The 23665-nt window shown below is 37.8% G+C and overlaps 1 protein-coding gene across 1 annotated transcript in view; it reads right to left on the reverse strand.

Annotated features, from left to right (window-relative positions):
* Positions 1 to 6252: 6252 nt before the first annotated feature.
* MRPS9 (mitochondrial ribosomal protein S9) overlaps positions 6253 to 23665 on the reverse strand; it is a 40840-nt gene continuing 23427 nt past the window's right edge. The window contains exons 6-11 of the mRNA XM_020784039.3: positions 17281 to 17363; positions 14151 to 14226; positions 12263 to 12431; positions 9297 to 9405; positions 7062 to 7231; positions 6253 to 6419 (exon numbers count right to left, since the gene is read on the reverse strand). Coding sequence (XP_020639698.3) covers positions 6328 to 6419; positions 7062 to 7231; positions 9297 to 9405; positions 12263 to 12431; positions 14151 to 14226; positions 17281 to 17363 — 699 coding nt within the window. The 3' untranslated portion in view covers positions 6253 to 6327. The remainder of the gene's footprint in view (positions 6420 to 7061; positions 7232 to 9296; positions 9406 to 12262; positions 12432 to 14150; positions 14227 to 17280; positions 17364 to 23665) is intronic.

Genomic DNA, 23665 nt, shown 5'->3' on the forward strand with positions numbered 1-23665 from the left:
CCATGGGCTTTTGGAGGCCAGCAAGTTATTTTTGCATAATGACCAGTGCACTAACGTTGCCACTATATCATGTCTAACTTTGTAATCTATTTGTGCAATATTTGGACATTCACAGATGAGGTGTGACACAGTTTCATCTTTTTCTTGGCAGAGTCAACATCTGCTGTTAGCACTAAATCCTTGGATCTTAGCTTTCATTACGTTGGTCTGGAGTGTTTGTTCTTGTGCAGCTATTATTATTATTATTATTATTATTATTATTATTATTATTATTATTATTATTATTATTATTATTATTATTATTGTTGTTGTTGTTGTTGTTGTTGTTGTTGTTGTTGTTGTTGTTGTTGTTGTTGTTAAAAAATACCAGGCACAGTCAAATCAAAATTATAAAAACTGATTTTATATAACAGATACTTACATGAGATGTAAGTTCGTGTCAGTAGCTTTTGTAGCCAAAAGCTTATAGCTGAAATATATGTACCTTAAGTATGTATCTACAACTTGAGTTCTGTCTTCATATACTGTACTTTTAAGCATATGCACCTACTGTACAGCTTTGCTCATAGCTGTAAGGGTGATAAGAGGCCACATATTTTTGACTTCACGAAAAATTATGCTTTCAATAACATCTGGATTTTTACACATAGAAACAATGTGGATGAATAAAGCTTACAAAATAAGACAAACTAATGTCTCCTGGACACATTTTCATCTGTTGATATCACCGTGAGGGGAAATAGTGATTTATTTTCATCCTCTGAAGAGAGATGGAGCAAGTTAAGAAGCTATGTTCCTGCTAAATAATGCCCACTATTTTTTTCCTTATAAAGGTGGGGTAAGGTTAGGGACAGCTGGGATAGGGATACCCTCGGAGGGGGTGGATTTGAGTGAAAACATTACAAATCAATATTTTTCATAGTAATACTATACATTCTCGTCTACTAATAATTCCACATATCAGAAAAAAATCTAAACAGTAAACGAGAAGGGAAAGTCAAATTCAGACAAATATGTTGTTAATCTAATTATTATGTAGTTGATAGTCTTTATCATTTATTGTCTCTTCTGCAGCCATACATATTACTGTGTATCAGTCAGCTATTCTACTATGTAGAGGCGGTGGAATAATTTCCATTGGCTCCTCGCCTGTGGAATAATTTACCTCCTGGCATTCGAGGAGCTCCCTCACTGGGCACTTTTAAGAATCTACTAAAGACCTGGATGTTTCGGCAGGCCTTCTCACCAGATTATTTTTGATTTTCTTATCTTTTATTGTTTTTTACTTTTACCTGTTTTGTAATTTGTTGTTTTATTTTTATTGTATTTTTTACCTGTTGTAAGCCGCCTAGAGTAGTCCTTCGTGACTAGATAGGCGGGATATAAATAAAATAAATAAAATAAATAATAATAATATGTAACCATAACAAGTTTTCTGATGATCTTTTTTGCATCTAGCCAATCTGATATGTCAATTTCTGTGGTTTTGAGGTTTTTTCCTATCACTTTGACTCTTTGAGGTATTCTAGGTTCCTTCCAATGTTTCGCAAAAACTATTCTTGCTACTGTTATAATATGAATATAGTAGTTAAGTATGATTTTTCAGAGTCTAGTATATCTGGCAAGATACTTAATAAAAATAGTTATGGTATCATTGGTATTGAAATTTCTAATATTTCTTGTGGCATCTGATTCACTTTACTCCAATATCTTTGGGCATCTTTGCACATCCACCACATGTGATGAAGTGTTCCTTCTTTCTGTTTACATTTCCAACAGCTGTTTGAAGTCTGGATACTTATTTTAGCCAGTATTGTGGGGGTCATGTACCATCTGTAGAACATTTTGTATACATTCTCTTTAAATACAACAGATTTAGTTAATTTTATTTGTTTTCCAAATTCGTTCCCATTGATTCAGTTCAATATTATGTCCTATATTCTGTGCCCATTTAATCACACATGCTTCATCTTTTGTTTCAAAATCTAACAGAAAATTATATAGTAACTTAATACACTTTCCATCTGATTGTAGAAGGATTTTCTGTTGAAGGTTGTATTTTCTAAATAGAAGCTGCGTTGCTTATCTTTAGCAAATCTTGATAATAGCTGTGATTGCACCCACCAATCCATTTTGATGTCTTGATCTACTAACTCTTGTTGAGTTTTGATGGAGCTATCAAGATTTAAAACCTCACTATATTTTACTATTTTCTTATTTTCTCTCACATATGGTAGGACAAAACATTTGCCCACTATTAAGCAGTTGACAAAATCTGTTAGCAGGAATAAGTGACACCTATACTGAGTTCCCTTCAGTACGAGGAAAACAAGAGAATGTTAGACCTGAGAATGAACATTTATTTTGAAGGATCACATCAAGGGCCACATTTCAGGGCAACTCAAGGATAAAAGCTGCATTTCATTGTGGGTGTCTCAAATGGGAACCTCCAATATTACTGTTTCCTAAAGTGATGTTTACTCGGATCCAAATTAGCTATAATCAATTGTGTCACCGACATTTACTGATGTATCTTACATGGTTATCCAACTTCAGTGGATGCCGTCCGGTCCCTCCAGCACTGCCTGGAGACTGTACTGGAATGGATGCAGTCAAATGGATTGAGGCTGAACCTGGACAAGACGGAGGTCTTGAGGGTGGGTGGCCCTTCCGTCAGCGGCATAGGTGACTCCCTCACCTTTGGAGGGACAACCCTTGCCGCAAAGAGTGAGGTCCGCAGCTTGGGGGTACATCTGGACCCAGCGCTTACCATGGAAACCCAGGTGGCGTCCGTGGTCCGCTCCACCTATTTTCATCGATGGCGGATTGCCCAGCTGCGGCCGTATCTTGATGGGGGAGCCCTCACTACTCTAGTCCATGCACTCTTAATCTCGAGATTAGACCATTGTAATGCACTCTACGTAGGGCTACCTTTGAGGCTGTTGCGGAAACTTCAGATGGTCCAGAATGCAGCAGCCAGGCTTCTTAGGGGGGTGAGAAAATATCAGCACATCTCCCCCACTCTGGCTGCACTGCACTGGTTACCTATTTGTTTCCGCATCGACTTCAAAGTATTAATGATTACATATAAAGCCCTAAACGGTTTGGGACCTCAATATTTGGCAGATCGCCTCCTCCCGCCCAGATCTACCCAAATCACCCGACATAGCCAGCAGGGACAGCTGAGGGGCCTGACGCCGAGAGAGGCCAGGAAGGAGAAAACTAGAAACCGGGCCTTCTCGGCGGTCGCCCCTCGGCTGTGGAACACACTCCCCACTGAAATCCGGCTGGCACCCTCGCTGGGTGTTTTCAAAAGCCAATTAAAACCTTGGTTGTTTAAACAGGCCTTCCCCCCAGTCAATTAAGTGATTTTCTTTTTCTTTTTATCTCTCTTTTTCTTTTCTTTCTTTTGTATATCAACATCTTGGAAATCTGTTGCTTAGAACTAATTAGTATAAATGCATTTTATATGTTTTTTAACTTGTTTTAACTGATGTAAGCCGCCCCGAGTAGACGTTGTCTAGAGGGACGGGGTAAAAATTGAATAAATAAATAAAATAAATAAATAGATTACAAAAAAACCTTGCTGCGAACAGCAACACTGTGTCCATGTCCAAAACAATGGTCAGAGAATGATGTGCTCTATCTAAAAGTGAACAGCACTCTTCAAAATCTTTTTTCTCTGGTGCAAAATAAGTTTCAAGGGCCAGATCTGTGTTTTTGTTCATCTACATTTGATTTGGGTCTCAAAAAGCCCTTTTGATCCAAATAATCTATAATTAAATTATATTGGTACAACTACCTCTCAGAAAAGATTGCTCTGATTTTCAAAGGTTAAGGTATATCCGCTTTCTCCCTAGACATTTACCTGCATTCTTTCACATGGTTTAACAGGTGCACTGTGCACCCTTAACAAAATAATGTGCTGTCAAGTTGGATCTGAGTTGTGGTTACCCTTTGCTCGTTTTTTTAGGTACAAAATACACAGAAGTGGTTTATCATTTCCTTCTTCTGTGGGTGCCCAGGGACTGTGCAGCTTGCCCAAGGCCACACAGGCTGGCTGTGCTCACAGGCAGCACAGTGCAGAATCAAACTCCCAAGCTCTAGCTCTGTAACCAGGTACAACTCGGTGAGCTATTCAACTAGTTCTATGCATCCTTACATGAGCATTAATAACTATCTGTAGCTTAATATATAATGGCTTTTTCTCATACCGTGTTTCCCTGAAAATAAGACAGGGTCTTATATTAATTTTTGCTTCAAAAATGCATTAGGGCTTATTTTCAGGAGATGTTTTATTTTTTTTTCATGTACAACAATCTACATTTATTCAAATACAGTCATGTCATCTTCTGTTTGCTGCACAATGGTGGACAGCAGGGTTTCACTTAACTGGGGCTTATTTTGGGGGTAGCGTTTATGTTATGAGCATCCTGAAAAAAATCATACTAGGACTTATTTTGAGGTTAGATCTTATTTTCGGGGAAACAGGGTAGCTATTGATTCCGTTGTGTCACCTGCAGTATGGAACTAGGCTGTATAGGGTTATGTGCAAGTGAGCTGCACTGCTTTCAAGAAATTAGGCTCTATTAAAATACCACTGCCCATGGGAAAAGAGATTGTTTACTTTATCTCTATTTGTTTCAATATTTATGATTAGAGATAATGGTCATGTAATGGATCATTACAGAAAAACATGACTGTATATTTTTGGTTGCACTAAGTCTATCCTTTTATAACTCCACTACATTACTACTCCAGCCTTAGTGGGCCTTTGACATTAACAGAAGTCTTTTGTAGACTGTTTCCCATAATCATTTTTAGGGCCACCAATTAAGGTAAACGCAGTAGATTAACTATATGTTAATTGATTAATTTGCATGTGAACGATTTTGAAAACTATTCTTGAATTTCAGATAACGCACACAGGTGCTAAGGCGGGTATTAGCTTAGACATTGTCTCTACTCATGTTTTACAACTACTTATTTGAAAAAGATCTGCTGCCCAATTAATTGGAGCACTTTCTTAATTAATCAAAAGCTCAGTAAATTGATTACTTGAACCAATCTACTAACAGCTTTGATAATGTCCAAGAAATTAAACACTTTCCAAATTAAAATGACCCTAATTAAACTAGTTTGGCAGCAACGCCAAAAAAGAATTATCTGTAAAATACCATGGACTCTACGTGCAACTGAATACATAAATTATATCAGTAGTTCTTGATCTTTGATCTTCCAGATGCTTTGAACTTCAGCTCCCAGAAGCAACAGTCAATGTAGCTAATAGTCAGGGATTTTGTAAACTGAGATATGGTGATGTTAGTGGTTTCAAAGCTAAGATATATTAAAGCAGAAGTATACAACGTGTAGTTGCCCACATTAGTGTGACTAACATTCCCAGTATTATCATTAGCTATGCTGGCTAGGGCTGATGGGAAATGTAATTCAACAGTACCTGGAGGACCATATTTTAGTCACTAATCTAGTAAAGCAAAGTATAACTACTACATTTCCTTCTTTCTCTTCTTTGGGTAGACTATTTGCTTTATTATCAATTGTAAACAGTACCATCTTGTGGCGAAGTGGTGATACAACCAGCAATAATAATTTCCTTATGAAATGTTTTATGTTTCAAAATATGGATTTGAAACCTGAAAAGATAACTCTTGAAAGGCAGAAGTAAAGTATGTTTCACTTCCAATGAGAATAGGTGAAATGTAGCGATGGCAAGTCATTGCCACCACGTTTGAGTATCTTAGCTCATCAGAATGGTGCCTAAACATGGACCTTATTCATTGTTCTGCTCTTTCACACTGAATGCCCAATAACCACAGAATAATAATGTTATGCCTTCTGTAGAACTTACCCAGTGGCAAATGGCAAAGGTCTTCTGCACCACCCTCCGTCCCCTCATTGGCTGATGTTCCACTGCCCAGCTGTGAGGGACAGGTGAGGGCAGGGCTCAATGCTACAAACATCAACTCATTTTACCTTTCCATTTTCCCTTCCTCATCCTAGGTTTACTGCCTCACTTCCCAATTACTTCCGTGTCCATCTCCTTCTTGGTGCCTTCCTGAATTCATTGGAATAAAAGTCAGCTGCCCATTTGGTAGAAGATTCCTTTGTTGTTGGCAAGTTCATTACATCCCAATGACTTAGGAGGCATACTGCTCTCCGGCTGCTTCACCGGGGCAAGGATTTAATAATTCTTACAATAAAAGGAAACCACAGATGGAACAGAAGCTGAAATACAGTTTAGTTACCAATATGTATTTACATATACACAAACATACAAAATATTTCTTAAGAACCATTTGAAAAAAATTAGCGCTTCTTCCAAGTAAATTTCCTTCGGGCTCCCTCTTGACCAGGCTTCTTTCGTTCTCTCAGACGTGGGTCCTGTGTCAGGAGACCAGCTGCAGAGATAGGAGGAAGATTCGTAAGCAGTTCACTTACAGCTTCACCAATACAGTAGCGTATTGTACAACAGAAAAAAAATGGTAGGGGCCTAAGGCAGAAAAGGGGAAACAGTGCAAGCTCAAATCCATACTGTAGCAGTTAGAATCGCATTAAACACAATGACATTTTCCCAGTCTTTGAAATGCGACATGTTCCATTAGAGAAGGGCCAGATCTGGCTTCTAATTTTAAATAGTTTTTCATTATGTTTAATAACACTGGTCCCTGATTCTTGATGCAGGCAAATGCCTCACACACGGCCATTCTTGGCATTTTCCTGAGATCTAAGAATAATATTCTGGATTTCAGCTAATAAGAGTATTTGTGTTTTTAACATTTTTGTAATTCGGATAAGCAGAGGCAGAGACTCTCTTTTCCCCCATTCCAAAATCTCTTTATAATTTTCTTGATTATATTCATTGACTAGAAGTTTTCAGTATGGGTCTAGCAAAGTATCTTCTCTACTTCCCAAACTGTTACGCATTTACATGACAATTCTACTATGATTATTGCTCATGACACGCCTTTCAGTGCAAACAAAAATAGTCAAAACTAAAAAAAAGAAGAAAAGCAAGTCAGTTTTCTTCTTTATGTTCCTACCTTGTCTCATGAACTCCACTTCCTGTTCAGTGACAAAGCTACACAAGGCCCTTGCTGAAGCTAAGCGGATTGCTCCAGCTTGTACTGATGTGCCTCCTCCAGAAACAGAGCAGACCATGTCATGTTTCTCTAATCGATCAAGAAACTGGAATGGGAACATCAGCTGTTCTCTGGAAAGCATTATACATGTATAAAGGTACATTTAAGATATGAACAATGGAGTAAGCTGGAAGACTATCACTCTAGTTCTTTCAATCAAACACATGTAACCTCAAAACAGGTGAAATCCTATTACTTAGCATAGTAAGTCATGACTAGAACAGACCACTGAATCAGTGAGGATCTGGTGAGTCACCTCCTCTGTAAGTTCCACTAATTCAAAGGGCCTAGTCTAGTTACACCTTCCTCATTTCAGTCAATGTTAACAAAGAAATTCCTTTGCTGAGATATAAATATTTTTCTGAAAATCTACATCACCCCCATGTGACCAATAAAAGTGTTCTGAAACTGGATCAGGCATTATTTCATGCAGACAGGTGCTCTATCCAGATAGCCTTGTTATCATTTCAGCTAAACAAGCATGTTCAAGGAACAGCAAAAAAATCTTAAGTTCTACAGTATGGTATCAAGCACGGTCAGTTAAAAAGATGGTAAAAACTAAAGAGCTAACAGTTGTTCAAACAGTGCTTTGTCATTCCAACTTTTATCCTTTCTCAAATGCACAGACATAAAGCATATGTGCTGCCGGCAAGCAATGTGATCTTAAGTCCAGTGATACAAAGAGAGGGTTAACAATAAACAATAGTGTCAAATTATTTATTTTTACCTTTACAAACTACTTAATATGTGAGAAAACACACCGTAGCAGTGTATCAACAACTGAAATATCAAAATTGGGGGGGGGGATTTAAAAGCTTAAAAAGTATCAAAAGGTACGTGAAGCGTGGAAACATGATTAAAACCATAGTTAAATGTTTCATCAAGGAGAGCTTTCTTGGACAACTGTGTCTTAAGCAAACACCAGAAGCAAAGCAATGTTCACACGTCAGCTGGTAGGGAATTCCACAGTGGAAGCAGATACTGAAAACTCTATTCTGAGTCCTCCAAACTGATTGCAGGCCAAGGAAGAAATGAAAGATTTTAAAGCAATACCTATGTTCCAACTCATATGTAGGGAATCCAGGGTCAGCTGGGGAACAGATATCCTGCCATCATCACTCAAAAATCAGCAGTTGTGGTGACCAAGGCCTACACAACTTGGGTTGGTTTGTTGTAAAGTGAAATGCAGTCTATGACCCTTGTACTGTATGTAGGTTGTGAGATATGTGGTTACAACTGCTTCTCACACTCTCAGTCAGTAAATGTGCAAATTTATTAAGCTTCTGTTGACGTGTATTTGGCTTGCTGGTACACAAATTACATAGGCCAGCAGTAAACAGTGGCAGGTAATAACCTCTAAATATAAAATGCTAGAAGCACACACACCACCAAGGAAGTTGCTGCCTTCAGAGCAATCTCCCCAACCATAGTTGAAAAACAGAATGTCTCAGGTCCACAGAGTTCTCATATAAATGGCAGCTATCAGATCTTTGTTCCATAAAGCTAATTGGGTTTCTGCTTTTTTTATTATGCCGATATAAGGGCAAAAGATTAATTAGAGTTGTCACACATTCACCTCTGAAATGCTGGCTCTATGAATAAATATGCATTCCCGGAGTGATAATAGTTTGAAGATGGGTTTCAAAATGGTATAGGAATCAGACAACTCTGAGACCCATATGGACGTCTTATGCAGACTTACTGCCAATTTTTAAAGGGATGGAAGAAAATATTTTGTCCAATGGAGTTTGCGTTTCAACAGAAGTCTAGCTGAGCCTTCTTCAATTGATGCCCGCTTTCATAGATGATGGGAATTGTAGTTCAATGTACCTGGTTGGCACTAGGTGAACAAAACTGGTATTGTTGATTAAAATAGAGATTTGAGCCTGTACTTTATCCATTTATTTTCTCCAGCTGCACAAAGCTAAGGCTACATGTTTTTCTTAATAACTTTGTGAATGAGTTACTGATAATATGATGGCAATAGTAGCATTCACGTGTTGACATAACTTTAAAGACTTAAAAAAAAAGAACTGGCAAGAGTAAAAGAATGGCTGCAGTTTTGGTTTTGGCAACAAAACTCATTGAATTACTAACTACTGAAAACAAGAGTAAACTCTTGCTGAATATACTCACCTATCCTGCAAGGCTGGGAAGTAATGTATGTAATTTTCTCCATTTATAGTAATTTTCCCACTTCCATTGTCATAAACAGTAACAGTTGCTCTTGCTGTCTTTCTCTTACCTTCGGGGGGGGGGGGGGAACACAGCAATTTCTCGTTACAATTTAATTTCACTTCTCTTTAGCATTTCAAATACTGTATACCAGGAACATAGAAAAATTCTCTCATAAATATTATTTATTCCAAGATCACCAAGCGTCTTTTCTTTCCTAGCCAAATACAAGGTCATCAGCGGATGAGCAGAGCTGGGGCCACGACTGTCTCTGTTTCTCTTTCTGAAAAAGTAAGTCGTCCTTTTGAGCTTATTTTTTCCTAAAAGCTTTGAAGCCTTATACTGGCCTAGATTCAAAATTTATAAAAGTTATAAAAATTCTCAACATATCTGCAGAAATTATCAAAAAGGGATCAAAAACAGAAACAAAAAAATTGGCTTGTTAAGAAAAATGGCACATAACACACAATTTTATTCATACAGCCACCATTGCTATGACTATTCCTCTTTTCCCCCAGCAGAGGGAAGCATACTCTGATAATTCAACATGGCATTATAGAGATAAACTGGATTTTGATTTAAGATTAATTTCAGCTTTAATTTAAAGATGTGTGACTCTTGTATGTTGAACATTTTTCAAAAAGGCCAATCCACAATCCTGAATCAGGAGCACTCTAATTTAAGCACCTTTCTAGCACTAGCGTCAAATAAAGAAAACACCTACAGTAAATCCTGACTCTTTCACATACTGTGGTATGCACAGTTCAGGTAATATGTAAAGTGTGAAATTCTAGGGCAATACTATTTTCCCTATTTTTCTTGTTTAATATCATCTGTTGATAATTTTGGTTGAATTTAAAAACATTGCTGCAGGTTTGCCTGTGTGTTGTGCGCATGATACAAATACAGTGGTGCCTCGCTTAACAGGCGCCCCGTTTAAAGACAAAATCGCATACCGACGAAATTTTTGCTATCGCTTTTGCAATCGCATTGCGATGTTTTAAATGGGGGAAAATCACTTTGTGATGATCGGTACCCTGTTTCGCTTACCAATTATCGCAAAGCTGATCGTCAGTTCCAAAATGGGTGTCGGGTCAAAAAAAAATGGCCGCTCGCTGTGTTTAGGGACAGATTCCTCGCTTACCGGACAGCGAAAATGGCCGCCGTATGGAGGATCTTCACTTAAAGGTCAGAGTTTCAATGCATTCCTATGGGCTTTAAAATCGCATAGCGACGAAATCGCTTTGCAGCGATTTTTGCTGCACCGATTAATGTCGCTATGAGAGGCACCACTGTATAGTAAATTCCATAGAACATGAACATAGTAGGGGGAAAAGTCTAAACATAAAGATGTAGTGAATCTAAACATTTAGGATATACAGTGGTGCCCCGCATGACGACGATAATTTGTTCTGTGAAAATAGCTGTTTAGCGAAATTATCATGTAGCAAAAACCATTTCCCCATTGGAATGCACTGAAACCCGTTTAATGCATTCCAATGGGGAAAATACCTTGTTGTTTTGCGAAGATTGCCCATAGGGCAGCAATTTTGCGAAGCGCTGATCAGCTGTAAAAATGGCTGTCCTGCAAAGCATGGGTCCGGAAAACACAGGGTAGCCATTTTGCAAAGCTGCCGGCCAGCTGTAGAAATCATCATCTTGCGAACAAACGGTCCACGAAGCACGGACCAAATCGTTGTCAAGCGAAAATCGCCCATTGGAATGACTGTTTTGCGAATTGTTATAGCGATCGAAAAAAGTCATCGTTATGCGGATTTGTCATTTAGCAGGGTCATCGTCTAGCGAGGTGCCACTGTATTTAATTGTGAATGGGGATGAGCAATCCTTATTGAAGAAAGGAAACACTGTAACATACATACACAAACACACTTAAAGTACATTTAGGGCTACAACCTGTTCCCTTTGCTGAAGAAAGCTCAGTGGTCAGTTCATTATTTACATGTATGGAAATTGCTGTGGTGGTGCAATTGGAACATCCAATTAGGCATGTGACAATGTGTAACTGGCGTCTTGTCAGATGATTGCTGTAGTTGGGAGTTCCATGAATGTAAATACTGAACTCAGTGAGGCTTAGTTCTGTGAAGAGACATCCACATATGATTGCACTGTAAAAATGAATTTGACAAGCTTATCTAACAAAGCATTCTCTGCACTCAAGAATCTAATATATAGAACTTTACTGTGCATATCATATGTTTATGTGTCAAGGATATATGACAAAAGTTTTCAGCATTCTACATATGAAAGCCTTGAGCAACATAATAAATGTTTTTTTCCAGGAAACACAAGGAGTAAATTTCATTACTGCAAGAAAGTTAAATGATGCCTTCTGATGCTTTCTCTTATTATAAGCCACCAGTAGACTTTGGTGATCCTAAAACAACATCAGATCTAAGAATTGAAAAATATTAAAGCCATGGAAACTACAAAAACTTCACTCAGCAACTGTGTACTAAATCAATTTGCACATATGAATGTATTCATTTTTTAAATTTTAATTTAAAAATACATATATTGCTCCTAAATAACAAAAATGCCTGGCAGCACACAAAATATATTAAACTACAGAACTACAACCTGTTCTTAAATATGTGTATTTATTTAGAAAGAAGATCTAACAACATATTAAGACATGTGTGCATTTTATATGTCTTTTTGTACTAATTTCTTGTACTATTTTCTTTTGAAAGAAATGTCTGCCTACAATGGACAAGCAGGTAAAAATCCTCACAACATAGTCATCAATGTTTAATTTCAGGCAACAAGTATGAGAACATGGAACAGACTGCATTTCCAATACCTTTCCAATCAATCTCAGACAGAAAGACTAATGTTGAAAAGTATTTGATTTCCCAAATCTTCAAATGCTTCCCTGTCTGAAGTAAGGAAAAGCACCAATAAGTTACCTTCTGCCATACTAAAGGCCACTCCTTGTTCATCATACTTCAGAGGCTCAATTATCTGCTTTCTTGATTGTAAAAATATTTCCTTGCGAAATTTTAGCAAGTAATCTTCTTCAATGCTACAGCATGGCAATGCTACTAATTTTTCGAACAGCTGAATAAACTGTAAATACTGGAGACAATAAAAATTCATTAAGGGGTGAGGGTGCAAGTGTAATTGCATTTGTCAACAACATCTATTTTTACATGCTTGATCTTTTTGGTTCTGTTCTTATTGATAACCTTTGACAAGATGACACCTCCACATTTGCATGATGCTTGCAAAACAACATGCAGATGTATCATTTTCTATATGAATAAAGATACCTAATCCCTCTCTCCTTAGTGAAAAAATGAATCCACAATTCAAAACATAACCAACTCTTTGTAAGACAGGATTACTACATTAGAATGAAGTTCATCTTAATTTTCAAAGAAATATTTAGCAGGCCTCAAACAGAATGCAATTCTTTGATGGAAGTGGCAAGAGGTAAGCTTCCCAACACATTTCAAAGAAGTTGATGCACTACATTTAAATGGAAATAATTTTATTTTCCTAAACTCCACTTGTTAGGTGATTATATTTCATAATACATACAGGAAATGTGTATCTATGCCATTGGCTGTTCAGGCAGGAGTTACTTTAATGTTTATGATTTTCTTTAAAAACCAAACAATCAAGCTTTTTAAAAATTCAAGAGATACTTGACTTAAAGGGCAACCTCTTGAAATAAATTATCCTTTGCTACTGTATGCTTCTCTCTCTACATCTTCAACATGTGATTAGAAAGTAAAATGCCTCACAGATAATACATGATCTTGTTGCCAAGGCTTATTTGAAGGCCTCCTAGCCCCTTGGCAACAAGGAATTAAAAGAAGCAGTTGTAGATATAAAACCTTCTTACACAATGGCAAACATTTCTGGGCAAATGAAAATTCTCACTGCAATTTGGAGAAGTTTCGGGGGGGGGGGGGAACCATGATTTTAAACATTTATTTATTGCCCCCAATAGCGTAAGTACCTTGTACACACACCTGCACACACACCAATCATGAAGAGAATGAATGAAATTGGGGAGAATCAGGTGGCAGCAGAAGTGAGGTAATAAAGATGTAGGGAAAGCTCAGGAAGAAGTATCTGCACATTAATTAGTTTCTTTTTTGCTACACAGAATCTGATGGCAAATGTATCTATATCTGTGTAAAATAAGCTCTTTTTCTATTTAATATTCTTCATGTGATCAAATAGAAAGTATGAAAAACCATGCCCTCTGGCTTCCTGCCAGCCCTCACCCCATATGTTTGACATAACATTGAACAGAAATGAAACTGGGTGGGAAAGTAGAAGTTAGCAGCATAAGGATACACTAATCACACAAGAATTAAACGGGTATTAAGGATGACACAGATCTAAAGAAGATCACAATGGACAATCAAGTTTTAGAATTCACAAGAGCAGACAGACTTGAGGATGTGGTGATGCAGGCAGATATAAGTGGAAATGTGATTTTTATGGGGTTTGCCAATTGTATGTTTGAAAATTCCTTGCCATATCTAGAAATGTGAAGGGGGAAAAAAAAGAAAGAAAAAAAGCAGCTTCAGCCTAATTATTATTTTTATTTCTTTCTATGGAACGTCCTTAAGAAGGGACTGGGAAGTTTCAGGTCATTCACACATAACTTAATACTCCACAGTACAGTATGCGTATATATAGATATATGCATGCAAGAGATTAAGAAAATGAATAATCCTGGTCTCCAAGGAGAATATTTCCCCTAGAATACTTAGAAATAACCAGTGGCTGTTCTATTAGGATATAGGGTTCATTAAATAAAAGAGATTAATTACTCACATTTTGATCTGACAGTTTATCCACTAACATTTCTTCCAATTCCTCTTTAATCAGCCATCTGCTGCCAATCAGGTTGCTGTTAAAAATATCACATATATTCTCTTTTTAACTAATCATGCAATTAGAGTGAGATTGCAAAGGACCACACATACAGTCACACTTCATCTGGAAGTATACTTTTCTTTTTTTACTTTGGAAAAGTGCACATTACAGTTACAAACTGTAAGAACTTTTAAAAGGTAAAAAGCAATTCTTCTAATCTTATAATTTACATTAAATAATAAATATGTATATTACTGTTAATTTAGAAGGCCAGGTCTCACTCAGTTTAGTTTAAAGGTTAATTTTCTACAGGATAAATTATGTCTGGAAAACATTTATTCAGCCATGAGAGCTGATACAGGAGGTTTCCGGAAAGCCCTGAACGATATACAACATACAAAAGATTCCAAACATGAAAGGAGTATTTCTTCTTCCCCCTAATCTTTCTCACTCTGGGGGTACTTTTGGTGTTTGAAGGAAAGGAATAAGACCACCAATCTTCCAGCACTTTACCTAGAATCACTCTGTACCCAAACAGACAAACCAGTAACTTGCCTAGATTCATGAAAGGCAGCAGCAGAAAAACGCAACTGGGAGAGGTTAGTATATGATTTGTAAAAATTTTAGAAGGAAAAAGACTTTATATGTCTTGTTACAGTCTATATGCAGGCAGGCATTCTCTGGTTTTGCCTGTTTCACAGATCTTGTGTGTTATGAAGCACTGCACACAGAGTGATGAATACTTTCTGAGTTTGATATTGTTCATTTATCCCTTTAATTTTTTTCTATTTTGTCCTGGCTTCTTGCACTTTTGAGTGTTTCTTCTTATACTTCATCAATGTTTTTATCATTATTTTATACTCAGCCTTCTATCCTTTATCCCACCTCCACACTTTAAAAAAAACCCCTCTCCCTTTCTGTCAGCTCTTTCTCCATCATTAACCCATATGCATTGCAAAACCTTCTGTTATCTCAACGGGTTATATTCCAAGCCTAATTTAACATGCTATCTTTCTATGTTTCTTCTCTACCCCTAAATTCAAATCTTCTGACTTCAATTTCTTGCTTTTCTTCCTAGTATACCTCTGACATAGCACTCTCCTAAGCATTACCTCTTTACTCAACCAGCCTTTTCCTACTCTACTTTGGGACCAACCTTTGGAAACAGCAGGTCCTAAGCATGTTCACATTCCAATCTAGGTTATTTGGCATTTCATGGCTTCAATGATCTTTGGGATAATGCCCAATCAAATGCAAAGACGTTCTTAAATAAAGAGATGCTGCAATAGTTTTTTCCATGAGAATGAAGATTCTGGTTGAAATCCTGTTGCATAGTATATCACAACTAGAATAGGCCCAATGAATCAATGGAGGAGCTGACTCATCAAATCCTCACTGATTCAATGGGCCTACTCTAGTTGTGATGGAACGAAAATAAGCAACAGGATTTCAGCCTCTAGGTGTTACACCAAAGGAGGCTCTATGGACCATACCTCACTGCATTCCCACTTTCAAGTAGCATGCCCACCATGAGAGCAACATGTGCTCCACCTCTTAGTCTAGTTAAAGGGCCAATCACATGTTTAGCACTGTATTTGCTCTTCATTCCTCTCTGAAATGTTCTTCCTGCCATTGAAATAATTATTATTTCCACTGTGTTGCCTCTGTTCTATCTTTAACTCACTCATAAATAACATCCTTCTGTCCAGCACTGTCTCACATCATCACAAAAATATTTATCTCCAAGGAGAAGATAAACATAATCCAACCAGAAATCCCCAGTTTGATCTTTTCTTCTGCCCATCTCTCTCTGAACTGTTTCTCCTCCTGTTGCAAAGCATTTTGCACTGACTCTGTCTCCTCCTATATCTTTCAAGTGTTTTCTGCTATGCTGGTTCACTACTACCTACTGTTCAAGGACACAAACATCTTTTAAAATACTTTCTTGCCTCTATTCTCTACCACTGATGTACAATCTGTGACAAGGATGAAGAACCTCCAACTGGTGGGCCAAATGCATCCTGAAGGAGGTTCCCATCCAGCCTGCAAGCTTCTACTGTTATCTCCAACCAATGACTGGAAAGGAGAAGGCACTTAAAAATATCCTGCACTGAATGAAATGGAGAAGAGCTCTGCAGGCTGGACAACTGTTGCACTGGGACGTACACCCATGCAGAAATGCATAAAATCAAGTTGTGATAAGAAACCTGAATTTCAGTCATTTGCCATGTAGAGCTTTTATTTTATGAACAAAAGGCATATTGGACAAAAACTCTCTCAACAAATCTACTGGGTAGCTTTTTTTTATGGGTATACTTTTCTTTTTGTCCCATGCAAAGTAGCATGTTGGGATGAAAAAATGTCCCACACTATTTTTGGAGTCACAAGACTGAGACATATTCTGATTATCAGTAGGATGGCTCCATTTGGTTTGGGGAGAGCACTGTACTTTTCATAGGGTTCAGGAAATACAGGATATATAAAACCAGCAACCACCTCGACTTACCACACTACTCACCTTCAATACACCAGAATTTCCATGGGGTCAGACATTACCCCACAGACCCTTCAAAGCAAGTTTTTTAAATCAAGCTGAATGAGCTTGAGATTGAAAGAAAGAGCTCCTTTGCCCTCATTTGAGCACCAGTTTGCTTTTTAACCATCCTAGTAATTAAAAGAATGGAAGTTCACTAAATATGCTCTAAAATGAGAAAGAGCACAGATCCAAAAATAACTATATTATATACTGAATCCAGACTAAGTCAGCTTTGCATTTTTAAAATTCTCACACAAGAGAAAAAAATTATAGCAGTTAACATTTTTTTCAGTAGGGTACCTTGATATGTTGGGGGATATTTTATCAAGGATGAGAAATCTGTGAGTATCTGTTACACCCTTAGTTGTGATTAACTCTGGCATTGATTTCAAAGAGATCAATGTGCAGGTTAACTTAGACTGAATGCATCCCAGTATTTTAAACATCTCTTAACAGTCATATGAAAAGATGGCATCACAAATGCTGTATGTTTGGAAAATGTATCTGTCACCCATAGAAAACTTTGATTATAATCTTACGGAGGCAACTTACATTTGATTTTTATTAAGAGTTAATCCTTGAGCAAGCAGACGATCTTGATATTCCTGAATGTGCAGTAGTTTACCATAGGCTTCCTACAGGAAGGAATGCATTAGGTTGAGGTTCAGTTGTAATAGCCTTCTGCATGAAACAATAACAAAAATCCAATAGTGTGTGAAATATTCAGCACCACAAAAATTGGCATTTTCTTCCCTTCTCCATGCAGCTGTCTGTGCTGCTAAAATCCCAGGTACAGAAAGTTACCCAGTTCTCTGGAGCAAATTTTTAGGCTGTAAGTTACACTGCAGAGGGATCACCAGTTCTATATCCCATGAAAGTATAACACAGAACCCTGGTTATGGAATTTTAACCCCTCACTGGCAAAATCCTGTTAAGTGATAGCACCAAAGTGGAACTGAATTTGAGGGTTTCTGGCTGGAATCCTGTTGAGTAGCTTCACTTGTGTAACTCAATGTAACTGTGTAAGCGTAGCTGTAATTGTACCAAGGCAGAAGGGCTATTTACAAAGCACTTCCACAGGCCCAATCAGCTGCAACAAAAACCCCACGACTGGTTGTTCAATTAAATCGTGCAATCCAATTTGCTTGGGTATAATAACCAACAAATTTATGCAGGCAAAACATTACATTATGTGAAGACAAACAGGATTCTGGCTGTCACTTCCAGTGCAATAACAGAAAAGGGGCAGGAAAATGTACTAATTAAAACGAATTATTTTTTCTTGCTTTGGACTACAGCTGAAGCTTTGCATCTTGTCCATGTGTTTTCTGTATCTGAAGTTATTACTATACAGTTCACGTTTCTTGATTATAATGTACCAGAACAAGTTAACTATGTTTCCTGGCTAGAAAGAAACTTAGTCTGAGATGCCAGGAAGAGAGATTCCATAAAAGATTCAAGGAAAGGATGGAACTTCTGTTAGAACATTTTCTGAAGATCAGAAACCTAGTACTTCAGGACATTTCAAAAACAGACAGAAAAATATTTCTGGTGCCTTCAAAATAAAGGAAACCACACATTACTGGATTTTAACAGCGAAACAGATTCAAACACAACAGACTATTTTTGCTGACTCCCTCAAGGAAATGTCATCCTTTTAAGAAGGAGGGTAGTCTCATCTTAAAAACATTAACAAACACAAAATATTCATTTCTATCTTCCTCTGCCTCCTGGTATTAAACATTTGATAACACACTCTGAATACTTCATTCAGGACTAAAAAGAATGCTCCATTCTAAACTAAAAGGTTGCTATGTGCCATTACTCTTGCATATTCCTCCATTCTTGAGACTGCTAGGGTTAAACTGGTGGAAGAAAAGGAAGATGCTGCTCCACTGACTGTGTTACCTAGACTTAGAGTAGGTTCAAACAGTTACAGTGTGTGGTGCTGCATGGCCACTTATTCAATAATGGCATTAACTGGTTGTGGAGTTGGTTGCTTCCCATGTACAGCCATGCAGTGAATCAAATATTAGGTATGCCTGGGATGTATTTTTCAGAATTCGTTCAAATCAAAGCCTCCAGAAATTTGTAAGTTTCAAATACACTTTGGAGATTCTTGTCAGAAATTCAAAACCTCCATTTTACTAAACATTTTTGGGATTCTCTACACAAACAAAGGCTATCATCTTTTGAAAACTTCCATATCAGATGTTATAGTCTATAATTAGTAGGACAATACTTTTGATCACATGGAAGACATTCTGAACACAGATGGCAATCCATCCGTATGGCCCTATTCCTAACACTAGGAAACAACAGCTCACGGCATCCCATATGATGGGGCTTCACTCTTTCTAAAGATCTGTCACCATTTTATCTTTTTTTGTCTTATACTATCTTGTTTATGATTATCTTAACACAAATCATTAATAATTATTTTGAGTTTGTATGTATCGAAACGGTACATAGTGAAATAGTTTTAATCTATTTCTTCATTCCAGCTATGAATTCCCCCATTTCTCAAAACATTTTCACTGTTATTAGATTATATTAATGTGTATAGATTATATGCAAGTATATGTTTGTGCAACATTATTTGCAAGATAACACTCCAGTAGACAGGATAATGATACTCACTATCTTGATTTTGTGAGTTGTAACAGAGATGTAAGAATTTGAGAAGCATGTTATCTGGCAAACATTCTAATTTTTAAAATTCTGAAAGAAGTTCTTTTGAAAATGGATAGGTGAAAATGGTGCTAACAGATTCCAAAGGCAAGAACTAAAGTCATAAATATTCATATATATATATATATCTTACAAATGTAGCTATTATGCAATAGATTTCATATTTGTGAATCACATATATGTTGTCACAAAACAACAGGACTATTGTACATTGTTCATCTTGTCAATTAACAAGATAGGCAGTTTTAAAGAAAGCTGCACTCTTGCTGAATAATAAGTGAAAAGCAAGGCTCTATGTAACATAACCTAAAAGAACAGACTGTGGTATCCTCACCATCACTGCCACCAATGTATTTTAATGTAGATACAGTCTTCATGTCAGTAGCTAAATACAAGACTTTCAGGTTAACCTAAATGGGGGGAAAAACTCATGAAAGAGGCTCATTCTTTTGCCTTCGGGTTCTTTCTGTAGGTTCCAATAGACAGTTTCTGAAACCAGGTGTTTTTGCTTCCTAAAAGAAAGGGTCCTGAAAATACTGAGTTTCCTCTATCAGATTCCCTCCCTTTGACCTATGCATGTAAAGCGTTACCCCCCCTTTTTTTGGCTTGTACCCACCGCCATTCTACCAGCCCTCTTTTTCCCCTCTCTTGCTCTTGCCTCACTGCCACTGCCGCACGGCTTTACATCTAAACAGATAAAAACACCAATACCCATACCTTTCTCTCTCCTGTTTAGCAAGGGAAGTGCTCTATGTGGCAGCTATGCAGGTTGTGTGAACTCTACTATTGATCCTCATCAAGGCAACACTTGGGAACGAACACATTAAACAAGACATCCTGCTGTCCCCTGGCTGCATATTCAAGAGGCAAGAGCAAGTGTGCTGGGGCATGGACAGACAGCATGAAGCCTAAGGATCATGTGTGGCTATCTCCTCCTGGACCCTGTCTATGGTGGTGGGCAGATGCCAGAGCCATTGGGTGAAGGAGGGTTTCTTCCTGTACATCTCAGGGGGGGTGCGACCAGAAGAAAAAGAAAAAGAAGGTCCGTGGAGAAGGGAGCAGGGGCAGAGGAGAAAGGGGAGGGGGAATGTCCCAAACAAAAAGTCCAGAGTCTTCAAAAAATATCTGTTGCAGTTTGTCTCAGGGTGTGTGTTGCATGTATGTGTGAGAGAGATGATATTATAGGAGAGGAAGTGGGTTCCTGTGTGGTTCTGATGGGGAAGAATTGTGGGGAGAAGCAGGGAGGAAGGTCAAGTTGTTAAACTGTAAAGAAATCCAGATTCCTGGACAATGTACAGTGGTGCCTGGCTTAGCGATCGCTCCGTTGAGCGATGAAATCGCTTAGCAAAGCGACCCTTTTTAAACAGCTGATCGGCAGTTTCAAAATGGCTGCCGAGAAAACAAAATGGCCACCCGCTGTGTTTCCTCGCTTTAGAGGCACCGAAAATGGCCGCCCCTATGGAGGATCTTTGCTTAAAGGTTAGTTTTTAGCCCATAGGAATGCATTAATCGCGTTTTAATGCGTTTCTATGGGCTTTTTAATATCGCTTAGCGATGAAATCGCTTAGCAACTTTTTTTTGGAATGGATTAACGTCGCTAAGCGAGGCACCACTGTAAATGGGGCAGAATGCATTCATGGCCCCTCAGAGCTAGCCATTCTGCTTTTCAATTGAAAATCTGTGGAAAATGTGATGAATTTTTTAAAAAGGGGGAAAACCTCTAAACTCCAAGTATGTTTAATGTATTATTTATTCCTTAAGAGTGTGGCGAAACATTTTTAGATGGTTACAGGAAGCAGCATGGATAGCTAGCCCTGACACAGTGCTCCTTCCCCCACCCCCTTCCTCTTTACTCCACCTTTATCTTACTCTTCCTTTACAGCAGAGCTGCCCTGTGACTTCTACTTTATCTTCTCAACTCTGATGAGCGCCATACGTTGTTACTGGCCCCCTCCCTCTCCTGTCCTTGTTTCACCACTGCCACATTCATACCTCTTGGCCACTGCTGCAAGCCCTGATGTTTCCCCTTCTGCTGCTTCCCCCACTACTACTGGGCTTTTTCAGATTTGTGCCAGAATCCAAATGGGAAATGCTAAATGATTTTTTTTTAAGTTCAGTATTTATGGGTTTACCAAAAGGACTACTACCAGTAAGATTTGAAGTCAAATAAGGAGCCACCGAAAAGGTCCCGAAAGGAAATCAATACTGAAGTTTTTTACCAGCTCATACCAATCACTAGCCGTATAGGGGAAATTCAGAAGGGAGACATAAAATAGTTGGAGTTCAAGCCAAACCATTATCTGAGAATGCAAGACATTAACCTCTATCCTTTGCTGCTAGTTGAAAAGAATTAATTTTAATATTGGTCTGCTTTTTATTTTAATAGTCAAGGATAAGCAAATTAACAACATAACAATACTTCTGATAGATCCTCTAATTTGTCACAGAATGTTTGACATACGTTATATATTTGGGGTTTTAATGTCATTTTAAACAAGATAATGATAGTATTTCATGAGTGAGCGTGTAAACATCTCACTATGCGCCTGAATCACATGAGCTAAAGTCTCCTGGCTTGAAAGCAAACTGAAACTTGACTAGGTAAAATAGAATACGAAACCTATGAACAGAATATGAATAGTACTAGTACTGGTCCTACAAGTACCCGAATATTATAGGTCAGTTGCAAATCTACAAGTGACATATAGTAATAATCTCGTATGAAATAAATGATACATGCTAAGGGAATGCTGATAATGACATGTTAACAAAAGTTCTTTTATCAATTTTTTGCTATTATCCTACAAACAATAAAAGGATGTCTGCGCAACTGACAACCATTGTGGGAAATGATTTTATATTTATCATTTTAAGTTAACAGTTTTCTATTTAACGATTACATCTTCGTAATCTAATCTTAATCTTATCTTAAAATGTCAAGTACACATGGTTCGTATTTTCTCAGTAAAATATATGAGAAATCGATCTTAATGAAATTATTTCTCATTCTTCTTAATGAAGATATTTCCAAATGCCCTGACACTACTTAAATAAACTGATAGTCTATAATGACTGCATTTATGTTTGTCAAAACAGATTTCGTCTGGAGGAAGACTTCATCAAGGGGCGAGCAGGGATACTCTTTGAAAAGGCTGGGTCTCAGGAAAATCTTACACACCTTTTCCTCACAGGCAAGCTATACCTGAAAAAGCAGAAGTTGTGCTCCTTGTAATTTTTTTAACATTTCTTCATTATGATGGAATGCAACAAAACATCTTGCCCTTGGCTTGCTCTGTTTCAGCCAAAACAAATGCAAATGGCCTGTCAGATGACAGCTGCTTGATAAGGCTCCTCTACAAGACCTGCATGCTTTACTTTTTTCCGTGAAACTTGGGATGAAAGGCAGAAGGCAGGAAGAGAATTAATGTAGCATACAGTCTAAAGGCAACGCTACAACCGTGATTAAGTAGAAAAGCTAAAAGGCACAGATTTTCCACAGCCTCTCTGCGTGCAACCCATCCGTGTAACAAGTTGACAGGCCTAGCGCGTCAGCTCCATCATCCTCTCCGACAGCTAAAACGCAGCGCTGCATCCCTTTTCAGAGAAAATTTGCGTCTGCACCATGAAGCGTTGTACATTATTTCTTAGCACTGCAGGGGGCTCAAGTCCATATGGAACCTTCACAAATATTACCACAGATCAAACCAGCGGCGTTTCGAGGCAGATTTGACATACCTATTTAAATGAACAGTAGGGGGCCTCAGGCTGCCTCAGGCTGTGCAGGAGAAAACCTCTCTGGAAAGCCTACACTGCAGCTCCATTACTCAGCAAAGACACTCTCTACATTTATCATTCATTTCATTTCTGCCAGAGCAAGAAGCTCATTTGCCCAAGGTCAACCAAAAAGAAAAAAATAATTTCTCTCTTCTTCCTCTAAAGAAATAAATGTACCTGACAAGTGGGGATTTTGTCCTTTGGGTGTGTAGAGTACAAACACACACCAGATAATTCTTTTTTTAAAAAGGGGAAAGCCACATTTAAAAAATAGAAGTCCTCTAAATGCTACTGCAACCTTCTTTCAGAAACAGATCACTAGAGAAACCAAATTTGACATCACTGTAACATGAAAAATTATCACCCAACAAAAAAAAGAGCATTTAATTTTCCAGAACTGAATATCAGTTCTGAATACAGATTTAAACTTCCAGAAAATCAATGAATCAAGTTCTACAGATGATGCATATTC

Source organism: Pogona vitticeps, chromosome 3 (assembly GCF_051106095.1).
Source record: "Pogona vitticeps strain Pit_001003342236 chromosome 3, PviZW2.1, whole genome shotgun sequence".
In the NCBI taxonomy this organism is placed as follows: Eukaryota; Metazoa; Chordata; class Lepidosauria; order Squamata; family Agamidae; genus Pogona; species Pogona vitticeps.